Source organism: Temnothorax curvispinosus, unplaced genomic scaffold (genome assembly GCF_003070985.1).
Source record: "Temnothorax curvispinosus isolate PA1 unplaced genomic scaffold, ASM307098v1 QBEX01001498.1, whole genome shotgun sequence".
In the NCBI taxonomy this organism is placed as follows: Eukaryota; Metazoa; Arthropoda; class Insecta; order Hymenoptera; family Formicidae; genus Temnothorax; species Temnothorax curvispinosus.
The window spans coordinates 1,641,564-1,657,251 of NW_020211278.1; the positions used below are offsets into that span (position 1 = coordinate 1,641,564).

General features: G+C 35.9%; 1 protein-coding gene across 7 annotated transcripts in view; it reads left to right on the top strand.

Moving 5' to 3' along the window:
• The window catches only part of LOC112464556 (atrial natriuretic peptide receptor 1-like), a 94,455-nt gene that overhangs the window by 76,595 nt on the left and 2,172 nt on the right, over window positions 1-15,688 (top strand). For all 7 annotated transcript variants that reach the window (XM_025031642.1, XM_025031656.1, XM_025031650.1 and 4 more), the window contains 5 exons: window positions 123-272; window positions 2,568-2,760; window positions 4,593-4,767; window positions 6,048-6,146; window positions 14,467-14,558. In XM_025031642.1, coding sequence (XP_024887410.1) covers window positions 123-272; window positions 2,568-2,760; window positions 4,593-4,767; window positions 6,048-6,146; window positions 14,467-14,558 — 709 coding nt within the window. The remainder of the gene's footprint in view (window positions 1-122; window positions 273-2,567; window positions 2,761-4,592; window positions 4,768-6,047; window positions 6,147-14,466; window positions 14,559-15,688) is intronic.

Genomic DNA, 15,688 nt, shown 5'->3' on the forward strand with positions numbered 1-15,688 from the left:
TTTAATATCTTATTATTCCGCCCTGGTCCCGAGTACTTTTTGTGATCCATTTTCCTCCTTCGCTTTGTATATCGAAGTTAAATATAAAATTAGGTAAGAATTATATTTTTTCTGTGTTTCAGAGACTATGAGAGCAGCAATATCCTGGACAATTTACTATCCCGTATGGAGCAGTATGCCACGAATTTAGAAACCCTGGTGGAGGAACGCACGGCCGACTATCTCGAGGAGAAACGTAAATGCGAAGAACTTCTCTACCAGTTACTACCAAAGTAAGTTTTCACGGTACGCGAATAAAACAGACTTTTCTTAGAAAGAACGAAATTGCCATTACATTTGCCGCGAGCTGCTGCAGAGAATTCGTCCGAAGTATCTTTCGCCTTTCGCAAAGGGCTATAAATATTTAAATACTTGAGTTACTTAGACGCGGATAAATCTGGACAGATATACAATTCATAACTCGAAGTAACATGAAATTTGAAATACATATATATTCTGTTTTATATATATTACAGTATAGGTTTATAATATGTTTAAGTTTTTTCAGAAGTTTTCACTATAATTATTAATGATTTTGTGATACTGTTTGTTTAAAGGAATGCTTTTGAATGAGTTTTTATTCATTTTAATAATTAAATCGCATACAAAATTTGAATTTGCCTCACTGCAGCTCTAATTAACTTTTTGTTTGCTTTCGTGCCAGTACCATTTTCCCATCTGACTTGTTATCGAAATCATTAATATAGCCTTTATTGTTAATTTAACCGAATATAAATTAGTCGAGCATGTATAAATGTACGCGAGAATTCTTCCTGCCGAATGTATAAACATTAATCTGTAATTAATGCAAATGCAAGTACTAATGATCAAGATATATCAAATAGCTTTTATATCAAAGTGCAAAAATTCACCATGACGTAAATTAACGGTTGGAAGAATCATCTTGTACGACAGACGGTGTGAAATTGAACGGTGTGACACAAAAATAGAAAATCAGTCGAATCGAATGATTTGTTCACGCAACAAACCGGAAGATTAGATATCGAAAGTTGGTCAACCTTAAAGTTAAAATTGATCTGAAAAAAGTGAAAACTGTCAACGCATACAGCAACGAAACGATAAGAAATTGGAACGGAACAAGAGCGCCATTGGAAAGCATAATTTGTAGAATTACAATCTAATTATCTAACAGAAACTGAGTTGTCTTAATTCAAGATCGCATATGACAACTAGAGCAATGCAAAACGTAAGAAGTTTCAAAATGATTTGTAGACCTGAGCAAATTCATCACATGTAGCTCATTGATGTAATTTCCAAAATTTTCCACGTTTACTTGAAAATATTACATATGCTCGTGACAGAATCAATTGAAAATGGTTTTGATATCATCGAAACCATTACACTTGAATAAGATCTCGGTAAAAAAAAAAAGAAGATTGTATACATAGAGAGTGTATATTGTATACCAAAAATGCTCATTTGAACGAAACTACTTCATTACAGCGTGCGCGGTTAACATATCTCGTGTAACTTCGAGCAAGCAAGTAAGTAAGGCGAACCTTAATGAACTTTACGAAGATAAAAGGGAGCGCGAGATACGAGGGAAATTTGTTGAGAGCTTTGAAAACTTTATCACGGTTCGTCCCTCGCGAGTGATAACTCTTTTGTCGAGCGTCAGTGATGTAGTTAGTGCGCTATCGCGTCACGTTTAATCGATATCATATCTCGATACGTGACGATGATGTTAAATTCGTATCCGACACATATGATCTTTGCAAAATAATTACCATTTCTATGCGCGATAAAACAATACTTTATTATTGACCCCTGCAATGATGTTTACTTCCGTACATAATTTTACGTGAAAATTTAATTTTTTTAAGCGCAACATTTCGTTATATTTGTACATACAAGAGTACATATAAAACTTTTTTTTAGCTGTTTCTTTTCACTATGCTTCACTGCTATTTAGAGATTAAACGATGAGATAATCGCGCATAGTTTTTAACTTCTAGAAATTCAATTTTAAAATTTGCCGAATATTTTCTGATAAAAAAGTTGAAAATAATTTTGTTCAAAAAAAGTTCGCCAAGGAAAATATTGCCTCCATATTTTTCCTTTAATGAAAAGGTTACATAAGTTCATCAAAGAAGTAAACGTCGAAAATTCATGAGCATACAAATTTCCTGTACATGTAGAAATTTTGTTAAATTTTGCTACATTGCGTTCCTCTTGAAATCGTCTATTTCATTTTTAATTAAGAAATGTAAATAAAAAATAAAGTAGAGTCTCTGCTCCATCTATATTAAAACACGTATATGGAACACATCTTATATCCTTCATTACTTGTAAATTAAGTTGTATCTTACTTTTTATTCATTCACAAATATTTATTGCGCTAAAACGTATGAATGAATAAATGTAAATGACTGTAATGTATATCGAGCTCGGCACTGTGGATTCGCTAAGCTCAAATAATTGTGTGAATCGTCTCTGCCAGACTAGTATTCCCTGAACTTTTTTCCGCTATCTATAAAAGACACGTGTTTGTTTGTTCCTGCGAGCAGATCAGTGGCGTCGCAATTGATTCTCGGGCAAAGCGTAATCGCCGAGACGTACGACCAAGTGACAATTTACTTCAGCGACATCGTGGGCTTCACGAGTCTGTCCGCCGAGAGCACGCCTCTGCAGGTGGTCGATCTGCTGAACGACCTTTACACGTGTTTCGACTCCATTATCGAGAACTTCGACGTTTACAAGGTAAGCATCGACCTGTTTTAAGTGCATCTCGGGGACGTAATATGAAGATGATTTAAAGCCTCGACTGAAAGGGGTGAATATTTTAACGAGAGAGACAGTCACGATGTTGGCTCACGAAATAGCGATATACTTTCGCTCGCAATCCGCGTCCGATGGCGTCACACTCGCAATATCCAAGCAGTTTTCTTCTTCCGGCGCAGTTTTATCGAAGCTGGACGAGCAAAGCGTTCATCATTTCGACAAGTTTTTCTGTTTGCGAGAACCTGACTTTTTCTATTAAGAAACTTCGCCTTCATCACTCTCTCTGCCTGTCTCTTCCTCACATTTTTCCAAAAGTTCCGCCTTCGGGTTAAACGATCATTCGAGATAACATATTGCACAGCTAACACAATTGAATCAAGCTCGAGTGAATCCCCTCGATTTTATATTTACAAAATGTTCCACGTGCCGTTATTTGGAGCCTATCGCGAATTGTTCGACCCGTTAAGGCCAACGTGAGAAAGAAACGACAACAAGAAGAGGATGAGAGAAACATAGCAATTCCGGAGAACAAATCGCCCTTGATTTCTTAGAAGAGCGATTTTCCGGGAAAATAACACGATTACCGCGCGTGGACTTATATAAAAGTGGTGTATATATATGTGTGTGTGTATATATATAAGCGTTGGATGTGACACGAATTGTCACACGCGTGAGACAAATTCGCGATAATACAATCATCTTGCCGAACCGAAAGGGACACTTTTACTAGATTATTTAATTAATATAATAGGAATAAAAATTGTATTAAGCGAGCTCGAAACCGCACGGAATGTTCAACCGATAAAACGCCAGTATTTTAGTTTCAGAAGTCTTTATAATTTTATAGTCTAAAAAGCACCGCTCGGTGCAGCCTATATATATATATATATATATATATATATATATACATAGGCATAGATTATTCTGACTATATATATCTATCCCCCGCAACAGATGCTGAACTCCATTACTTTACTCTAATTACAGATTAAACTTTCCCTTTCTCCCTCGAACGTTCTCTTCTCTCTCTCTCTCTCTCTCTCTCTCTCACACACACACACACACACACACACACACACACACACACACACACACACACACACACACTCTCTCTCTCTCTCTCTCTCTCTCTCTCTTTCTCGCTATTCGCTTTTAAGGATATTGAATATCAATATTAAATATAATCCTCCGCTTACTATTCATACTCTCTCATATGTTTCAAAGCAATCGCTACCGCGATTTATTTAAATGAGTTTATATGAGTTTATCAGTTCATTGAAAAATAAACCTCGTTGGAAACTATAATTAATTTTCCATTAATATCTTATCGAGCAATTATCGGAGCTTTTCAAATTAGCACTCCGGGAAATAAAATGGTTTTTTCTCGTTCGTCACATCCGCAGCTTTATTATCGTGTTTCGTGATACTTCTATACATTAAATATATTTTACTTTTAATCCGTTTACTTTACTCCGGTGTTACGAACTTTTTAAGATCCTAGTGTCCTTGTTAAATATAATGGCGTTATTTCCGCAAACTTTCTTTTTTGCCTGACACCTTTCTCTCGCAATTATTCTATTTAACTCAAACAGAAGATGTAATATAATATAACGGATAGAAATAAATAAATTTAACATGACAATTTTTTACACGAAAAATTAACGTAAAAATGGTCTTGTACTTTTTAAATGAATGCAAAAGATATGTAAAAGAAATAAATTTTACATCACGAGTATGTTTTTATACCGTCTTTTACGATATTTACTTTTTATCAACAATGCATTCAGCAGAATTTCTCTCAATTCTTTCAGGTGGAAACGATAGGGGATGCTTACATGGTCGTCTCGGGATTACCAGAGAGAAATGGCATGAATCACGCTAGAGAAATTGCGAGGATGAGTTTAGCCCTCAGGGATACGGTATTGACATTCAGTATTCGCCATAGACCACACGAGCAATTAAAACTTCGTATTGGCATGCATTCTGGTGAGTCAACACTATATATTGTGCTTTTTTCCCGCTCGCGTAAAACGAAATAAGATTAGTCCCAACTTGATTCCGGGCTTAATGCCAGGATCGTATTGCGTATGGCCTACAATGTGTCTCAGAATTTCCAATTTCAAGTTCCATACATTGTGTCATTTTTTTATTGCAACCTATTATTACGTATGTCACTTGTACTTCGCTAAAGAAAAATTTTTTATATTTTGCTTTGTGAACTTTTCAACGTCCGATTAAAGAGAATAGCGCGTTCAACGCGTTAAAAAATGACGTTATAAATCGGGTTTACCTTTCGTGTTACAAATCGATTGCATACCTATAGCAAAAGGTCGAATGCGCAAACAACTCAATTGATATCGCGAATAACACGAATTAAATAAAAAATGCGGCACAATATTTCAAAATAATTCCTAGTGGGAATTTTTCCTCGAGTTTACTTTCACAGAATATGTCGTCCATTCGAAACGATATTCGATGCGAGCGGAACCAATTTTGAAATGGTAGTGTTGGAAAATCAGCAGCCGTTTGCCGTTACGAGAGAATGAATGATTGTATTTCTCGATTGAAGTCGTTATCGTTTTCGGTTCTGATTCAATTAAGTTTTAAATTCATGACAGGACGGTCTTTAGGCTATTACGTGACGAGAATCTCCATTTCCCGGACACTAACTCGTCCCATTTCTATCTCACTAAAAATTTTCTCGGTGACAAGTGTCACGTGTATCTCCGAAGTGACATCGTTCAAGAGATCGCATAGAACTTGGATTACACCAGTTCCGCGAGAAAGAAATGGCTCAGCGTGATATATACGTCGAGCGGTTAGCTATAATTAGTTAAGTTAATTACTTTTTAAATGGACTCGGAATACAACGTTGCTTTTGCACCGCTTGACAAGAATGATTAACAAATTCGCGAAAATAATTGCTTGTCAAATTTTTTTTATAATCATTAAAAGTGGATAATTAACCCTTTAAATATCAAAAAGACTAAAAACGACGTTGAAAAAAAAAGAGAAAATGTTTTTATGAAATTTTTTAAATGATATAAAACATTTCAATGACATCTAAAAAGTATCTCTTTTATATAGAGAAAATCTTCTTGAAAAATAGAAGAGAGTATGAAAAATTAGGTTCTGTTAAAAATAAAAAAGAATTGTTTCAGACATTTTTACAATTATTAAGTCATTTATTTCTATTATCTTTCTCAGAAAGAAACGGTGATAAAAAAAATCATCGGCGTATATAGTGCTGGACCATTTGCTTGCAGGACCATGCGTGGCCGGCGTGGTAGGTCTCAAGATGCCTAGATACTGCCTGTTCGGCGATACGGTCAACACAGCATCCAGGATGGAGAGTAACGGAGAAGGTAATTAACAGCTCAGTCATTCTCGGGGAAAGAAACGTTTTACGTTGGGGATGTAACAGAGAAAATATGGAGGTAGAAAGTTAGACACGAGCGGCAATTAAAGGGGCCGGAGTAAAGGTATGGCGACGAGAGCAAGGTCGCCGCTTAAGAGAAAATCGACCCTGCTTCAAGTGTCTCCATAGAGACCGTTATGGTTAACTCGTTTTCAACCAAGCGTAATCATAACTATTGATTACCCTTAATCATACCGTGTTAATTTTTCCGGCAACGATTTTCCGCGATCATTAACAACGTGATGCGTGTTTACGGGTTATTAACTTATTATTTGATATCAAACATCACGGAATGACTACACAGCGCTAGAAGGATCGATTTTGAATTCAATTATTCATAATTCCCAGGAGTTTCATTAACTTGTCAACAGGTCTAACGAGACCTCGACATATGAAAATCATTTCATTTTTAATATCTCCTTTATAACTACCGAGTATACCGCGATCATTTTCGAGAGTTTTTTTTTACTGATGGCTGACAACGATCTCGATCGCAGCTTGACGGAACGACACGTAACGACGAATTGATTGCGCGCTGGATCTCGTTTACTGTGACACGCTTACGAGGCACGCACGAGTATGCGGTGTATCGCTTAATGTTGCGTGGGTGGTTTTTCCCTCGCAAGGACTTAGGTGCCGGGCGTCGCTCGCGCGAGGCAAGGACGCACCGCAAGGCGCCACGCGGCTGTTTATCGAGTTTCTTCGTAGCTCGTTTTGTGCGTCGCGCGAAAATTATATCACGCACGTTAAAGTTTCCGGGTGATAGATTACGCTGAAAGGGGTTTTACACGAATTTTCTTTTCTCTTCTTGTTCTTTTAACACGTCGATATGTTGGATACGAGAACGTTTGAGAGCGAAATTGTGATACCTTAACGACTACTCGCGAATTGTATTATCGTAACGAGCTGTTAAATTACAATTACAAACATCTCGGAAACTCAGATTTTTATTTTGATGCTATCGATCGATCAATTTTATCGTAATCGAAATATTAAGAGGCTTTCAAGGTATAAAAAAAACTTTCAAGGTATAAAAGAATGAAGAGAAAAGATAAAGCTTTTTAAAGACTGTGGTTTTGGAAAGCAATTAAATAATGCTTTACTCGTAATCCTATTGTTAACCTCACTCTAGGGAGAAAATAAAGAGCTTTCTAAAGATTAACATTTCGAAAAGCAATTCTAAATAATATTTAATTTTTAATTTATTTTAATCTCTCTCTCTCTCTTTCAATTTTAATTTAAAAAATTTTAACATTTTAGATTTTTAATAATGTGTTTAAATATTAAGATATTTAACATATTGAATGTTTAAAAATTGCAACGAATAACCACTGGACCATATTATTTTCACGCACAAATTTCAGTTTAAATAAAAATTTAAAAGCAAGATCGTAAAATGGTTTTCACTGCATTTTGTATGTACACCGAGAGTTGACGTATAAAACTGCAAATGTCACGTTTATAGAAAGTTATTTTCGAAACATCTTTATGACTCGTGTTTATAATCGTTATTTGAATCTTATATTAAAAGCGTATCAGATGAAATATTAAGCGAATCAAATGAGGATAAAGTTTCACATTTTAAGATCGCACAGTTTAATGATTTCACTTTAATTAGAGATTCACTGGCATTATTTAACTGAGAAACGAAAAATTTGACACAATATTTATATAAAGCCTGACATTTATATAAAGCCCTTTAATCCGTAATAAATTATTTTTAATCGTTAATTCTTTATAACTACAATCACGTACCAAATCTATATCTACATTTTTATTTCAAAATAATACCGTGCACTTTCATATTATATTGTTATAAAAATAGAAGAATGTAGAAATTGTCAATGAGAAGGAATGACGTCAGACCCGAAAAGAATAATGGGCCATCGGCGCCGATCACTTCTATCAATATGAATTTTTTATGTCTTCGGTATAAGTATGTCTTAGTAAATTTTTATGTTGATATAAGTATCTCATCAACCACGCTGTTAAAATTTTATTTTTAATACGATACATTATTTATAACATACTATTCCCAATATCAAATATTTTAATACAACTGAGAGATATAATTAGTCAATTTTAAAATAATTTATATATAAAGATTTTCGCAATAAAATATTTATCAAATATAATTTTACTTTGATTCAAATATTTCAAGTTTACATATCAATCAATGAAATAGATAGGCCATGAAAAATTGAAATAATATTGGCGCGTTATATGAAACAATTAATAATTATTTGCGCTCTTTAACAAATTAGTTAAAAAATATAACCATAAAATATCTCATTTTTTCCTTATGCTTAGACGTATACGTTTTGAAAAGAATCTCTGCTGCTGTATTACTTTATTGCACAATTTGTGTATTTAATCCTGAAAAGAGGCTATAAACGCAAGCCTCAAATTTTATCTTAAAAAATATTTAAGAGGAAAAGGGGAAAAGGAGGAGAAATTAATTTTATATATTTCCCTACTGAATTTTGCAGAAATTAATTTATATAAAAAATATGTGCAATAAAAATAATCTTGTTCGTCTAATCTTTATTGTCGTAAAATATAAATACCATAAAGGAAACAAAATTAAATAAAAACTTTATATTTTCAAAAATGTCAGCTTTTTCTTTGTTACAGTTTTATCTAACTTTTTTCCTCTTCCTTATTTTAACTCTACTTGTTTATAAGCAATACACTTGAAAAATTATTTTCTTTTAAAACGTACTTTATACTAAAATTAAAATATGATATCCTCATTATGTTCTCCATTGTGTCTTTTAAAAATCTTGCCTGCGTATGGATTACTTGGCAAAAAGTATATAAAAGAGATAATGATATCTTTATTAAAGCCAGAAACAATTTTTCCCTTACCCTGTTACTCTGTTCACTACTCTTTATCAAGGACTCTAACAGTGAAACGTCCCTTCATCTGTATGAAAGCGAAATTAAATTTCTCATAAATTTCAAGTAATTTAAATCATGCATGCAATTAATATTCCATAGTATAATAGAGTACCAAAATGTGTTAATAAGATCAAAATGATCAATAATACACCGTTAATAGTGTAGTGCTCTATTTTACGAGCTTTGCATATCCAGCCTTGCAAATGTAATAGATTGATACGGTTATATATATTTCAGGATTAAATACCAAATAGATGTGTTAATCTATCAAAACCCATTCATTTCAAGGCAATGTATCCACATATGAGAAAGATATTATATTATCTAAAATATTTGCAATTCTATTTCCTCGCCATAAAATAAACGATAATTTAACACTCACCGATACGATGCGCAGCAGCGGAGTTGTAACTCTACGTTGATCTGCAAAAAAAAACAAATAAATCCAAATTATAACAACGCACGAAATAACCAATATTTCAAAAAATAATTCTTGCGCGTATTAAACTTTTTATTCGTTTTTCTAGAAAATATTTATTGAATATATATAATAAAATTGAACAAATATAATTTCTAAAAAACATTTTTTTTGTATCTATTAACTTTCGTAAAATTTCATACTATAACAAAGTTTTGTTCTTTATTTCTTACACAAATCACTCAGATATAAACGATTTAAATATTTAATTAACAACCGATTAACTGTGTGCAAGTAATAGGTATAGAAATATTTATGTATAGGTAACAAATTACTTACTCCTTGGTTGCTCCGCCGATGCCGGATGCCACTCAGGCCTCCTCCTCCTCTCCTCCTGCTCCTGCTCCTTCCCCGTCGTTCCCTCGTGGCACTCACACGCGTTCACTCGCGGAAGCACGATTAATTACCCGCGGAACTAATTTTCAAAATACGGCGATCGCGCGACACTTGGCGTGGCACTCCCGACAGTTCCGACGTTAGTCGCACGCGACGCGACGCGACGCATACTTCGCGACAATCGCCGACCGTTGTCAACTTCTACATTCTACACATTCTACGGCAACGTCACATTCGTTTATACTTCGACGTGTACTTGCACGTATCTTTCGCGCTTTGAATAACAAATTGTACACGTTCTCGATTCATTCAAGCACTTCAAATTTCGCGAGATACGCGTATCATTTATATGAGCGAGAGATATATCGCGGCTTTCCATTATCCGAATTACGCCCCACACACCACGATCGTACATACACACACACACACACGCTCGTGCATTATTCTTACACCCTCGAATCGAAAACAATTACAATCGGAATCGATGAAATAATCATTACCCTCTCTCCCTCCCTCCCTCCCTCCCTTTCTCCGCGAACATCGCGGACGAAACGAATTTACTCTTCCATCTCGAATGATATGATTGAACAAGCGCTTTGATAATAGCTACCGCCTCGATACGTTCACGAGACTTTAATCGCGATCATTGATTAATTGCGCACGCTGAAACCTGTTACCTGGTCCCTGGTCCGTGGGAGGAATTGAGGAAATGCTCGCGCTTTCTCCCCGGTACCTGCCGCCTGCCGCGTTCGTTTAATTTGGTCGCGGGCCGCGAGCGTCGCGGCATCTCGGCGATGAGTGGTGGGGAGTGGGGGTAGGCTGACGAAGCAGCCTAGGCACCCCCGCATAACAAATATATGACGTCAGAAGCACAGAGCGACCCGCGACCCGCGACCGCGGCGTTGCCTGCGACGCGGCACGCGCGACGGTTACGATTCGAATATCGCCGAGCGGATGATAACACGCGGCGATCTCGCGTAAACGCAATGCCGAGCGTTATTTAGTTTAGATCTTCTCTATTCTTTGTAATCTTTATATTTCATAATTAATTTTATTGAGATTATTATCGCATTTGTTCTTTATCTTTCTCTCGTGGATAACGTCGCTTATTGTTAGATTAATTCCATTGTGGATTGAGAGCTTTATATAAAATATAAATACAAATATATTATTATTTGAATTTATATTGTTGTTTATATTTATATTTGTTTATATTTATATTTGTTATTTATATTTCAATTCGATTGTACATATATCGTAATTTGATTAACGTAAATATGGCGGCAGTGTGGTCTAGTAATAGAGCGCCAGACTCGTAATCTGAGGAATCAGGTTTGAGTTCACTAGAGTCATGGAAAGTTTTTTCCGAAAGCTGCGCCCTCCGTGCAAGATTAGGGCCCTTGTGCGGAGCAAACTGGGCTCCGTCTTTCGGACAGAGACGTTAAGCCGTTGGCCGTTGGTCCAAAGGGTTAAGTGACACGTTGGCCTCATCGTGTCAATTTCTTTTTTATGTGTCTTACACAAAGCCTTCGTGCCACCTTGATGAACAACTATATTTCTTCTTCTTCTTCTTCTTCTTCAATGCATATTGTGTTGAAATTGTTGAAAACGCCTGCCATCCTGGCGGAAAAATTTCTATGAATAACTACAAAAGACTAGAAATTTATTTTTGTTTTGATTAACGTAAATATATGCATAAATAATATACTACTAATAATAAATTATAACTGTGACACATAAGCTATTCAATCCTTTTTTATAATAAAAGATTGAATAATTGATTAATTATTCTATTTAAAGAGAATTATTAAATTAAATGTTTATTTGAAAAATAAGATTTAATTTTATTTCAATCGAAAAATATAAAAAAATTAAAACATTTATTTAATTAAGAGCATTTTTTTCTGTAGCTTCTCTAATTAAACGAAACGCCAATCGGATTCCCGCAAGATTTAGATTCTCAACGCTTGCAGCATTTTATGCATGCGTCAAATCTTCGGCTTTAATCAGATTTTAGCGGACGTTAAATTGATTGATTATATATAGACCAACACATCTATTATTCAGGAGTAATATATCGCCGCAGAATATCGTTGAATACGCATACTCAATTAACGTCCCTCTCATTAACGCGATAGAGAATATTTAGTATACAAAATAATAAACACATTGTATAACGTAATTAATTGTTTACGATGATATTGTGTAACTGATTTAAAATGAAAAACTAGCTCGCTATTGATCCTCACGTATAGCTTTGCTCGTACTCTCTTTTCCCGTAGAAAATGCAATCAAGTTGCCGCGCCGTAGAAATAGGGTAGATCATACGAAAATTGCGCATATTGGATTAGCATATTTGCGATCGTTCCAGAGCGGCCGGCGCGACGGCCGCCGTGTTGTAATCGAACTTGCACATCCAGTCGACGACGACGGAAGTTCCGATCGGTGCGGTAACTTTATTATCGGTTTAAATTTCATTAAAAGTTCTCCCGTACTATACCGATACCGGTTCGAGAAGATGTGATACCGCCGATTTGTTCATGTTTAGTTTAGATCACGTAAATTCTCTCGGAGCCGTAAGTCGATTTTGTTCCCCACGTTTCTCATTACATCTTATTTCAACGGCATTTCATAATTTTCAAGCGTTTGAACAAGTTTTATCATCTTTCTTACACGTGTTTCTTGTTTTGTTACAATTGAAACAGTTATTCGAAAAATTACACAAGTCATTTAATCTAAACTTCTGAGAAAGAATGAACAGTTTGTTTTCAAGCAACTTACTGTCTTCCTTCAGCTGTCATATTAAATCACTTTTTAGTACACTTATTACGTATTTGTATAAAAATTTATACAAAACTTTTTTTTTAAACGTTTCAACCTTTTATCTTTAAACTATATAATTATTAGAGATAATAAATTATAAATAAATACGACAAGTTTAGCTTCTATATTTTTCTAAATAACTCACGAATATACTTCGTGTCTTCCGACGAATGTCGAAAAGGAAATTGACAATGTCGAGCTACTTCAAGGTCTCCAATCCATCTCATCCGACATAAAAAGGGTCGCGGGCGGTTCACCGAACAACTTGCGAATTTCATCGAGTCCATGTCAAACGTCCGCAGCTAACTCCGGTGACACTAAGAAATTAATTGGTAGTCAAGATACGGAGTTTACGTGTCAAAGGGCTTTAAATTCTCCGGTCCTTCTTACGCGTCGCCTTGACGCTGCTCGTCGAACCATTAAAACAAATCGAGCACTTTTGTAAAGGTCACGTCAGTTTGTGAAAATAATGGGAGCCATAAGACAACAGCTCATTTTCACAAAGTGACGTTTCGCGATTTTCGTTGCATAATTATCAACGCGGTTTTTCCGAGCGAATAATTCATTCAGCTTCTCTCGCGTAACGAAATAAAAAATATTTCTATCTATCGAACGAATCGTTTATCGCGCGTTGTAAAGTTGTATTTTTGTTAGTTGAAAGTTTGATAAATGTTATTTTTAGTAGATAGGTAAAATAAATATGTTGTTTCGTCCACGTGCAAGTACGTGCTAAAATCTGATTTGCGTTCAAATAGAAAATAGCAACGAATAGCAATAAAAGCAAGAATTAAAAAGAAACTTTATATTGATAATTATTTTTTAAAATTTTTATCCTCGGAAAGATTTTTCTTCTCAATTTTTTACAACTCGATCATCAATCTTCCTCAATTAACATTTTGAATATAAAGAAAAACGATCCTTTAAAATATCTGGCATTAGATAGTTATATATATTTTTTAATGCCCTGTAGGTGTAATTTAATGGCATGGAAAATAACAAGGGAGCAATTGCGCGAATAACAAAGGTACATAGAATTCGCGGATACATCAAGGTACATCGCGGCACATACACAACGTGTTAAAACCACATTTAATCCATATAGTGCACCACCACCGGAAGCGATTGGTTCAAAGCGAGCTTATTCGTATGAAGTGCACTTACTTTGAAACGCTCTTCTGCGTGAATTTCAATCTAACAATTTTTAAAAAATTTTGTTGTTATGTCCGCCGGACGTTAAATGTTACATTTCAATATTTGAAGCGGTTTACGGAAAAGGGCGTTCTCACGCCGCGTTCTCACGCCGCGTTCTCTCGCCGGAATTGATTTTATGGGATCGAAATAACATCAGGTCCAATATTATCTTTAGAGTATGAAATATCTAAAAATAAAATATATTCAACTGAAAATAATACATGTAGTACATTTGAAACGATTGATTCGACTAATTTTTAAGGACAGTCACGCGCGAGATATCATTTTACATTTTCTAAGCACTTTGCGTGGGATAAACGTCGTTCAAAGACGTTCACATCTGTCTTGATAATTATGTAAAAGTTAATGCATGACACAAAGGTAACGTTTTTAGCGAGGCAGTCGTTGTCTCACAGCATTCTTTAACCGGTCATTTTGCGTATAATAACTAATATTAAAGGAGCGCCGTTCCAAATTAGTGCTACGGGAAGATTATAGGACGTACGTAAAAGAATTTGTTTTTCTTTTTCTACGACAGCTTTGAAGATCCATGTCAGCCCGAAGACGAAGGAAATCCTGGATACCTTTGGTACATTCGAACTCGTCTGCAGAGGAGAAGTCGTATTAAAGGTAAGACCCTTGATATGCGGTTTTTCCTCAATTTCGCGGTGATCGAGACGCACTCCTGTCTACCTTCCCTTGCCTTTTATCTCGCGAACTCAACTGTCTTTTTTCGAAGAACGAAAAGAAAGAACCCTCGTAAGTCGTATCGAATGAGACTGTCAAGTGATCTCTTACGTGACGGAGATATTAGAGAATGATCGACATATAATGCGAAAATCATTTTGCCCCCATGTATTCTTGTATTACAGTCTTTTGCGAGTCAATCCTCATTCGCAATTTAACAAAGAATTCTGATATAAGTAAAACGTTCCATTGCAACGACAAAGTGACTCGAAGTTATTTGTCTGCTGGTTATTTAAAATATTTCTTTAATTTATCGTTAAATGTATTTAGTATAAATTTATCTCGCGTTATATTAACGTCGCAACTTTCGCTGGCAATACGTCAGGGGATAAGATCTTTCTTTCCAATTTAATTCTGACGTTATCGGTACCAATTTCACTTCGACGTGCAACGCGTAAGCAACGGTCTTTCGACAAGGGATACACTCGGCTTTCCTAACTTCGACGAATCGCATTTGCAACTTCGGAGAGCCATGAGTCGCAAATTGCAGTCGTGTCCGGCGGTTAGGTTCCATATGCGCATTTCGCTCGTTACATATTCAGGGGTGCTCTACCATAACCGAGTGCGTTATGCTCTCTCACGTGATATACATCCATCGCATCATGCATTGCTTCTGCCGCCCGTTGTCCGCAGGTGCGATCTGTTTCCGTTTTCCCGGAAGAGAGCAATTCCCGCTGGTCAGTCAATTTTGGGTGTCGCTGAAATTACAGATAGTTCGTCCCGTGCGTCACCGTCGCTCGCGTGACAAAGAAGACGCGACAGATAACGCGACAGGGACGCATCGTAATCCCGGAACCACAACAGTATCGCGGGGATCGTCAATATCCCCCACGTGAACGTATAACAACCGACTTCTATTACAGATCTGCGATTATTTGCGACCCGATCGGTTTTCATTACCCGCGAACGCACGATCGTAAACGTCGAATCGTCGGTCGATTAAGTACATCTGCTCGAATGATGGACGAAGGCGTCCGCGAAGTGATTGGAACGTTTACCGTACAATTCGGGTC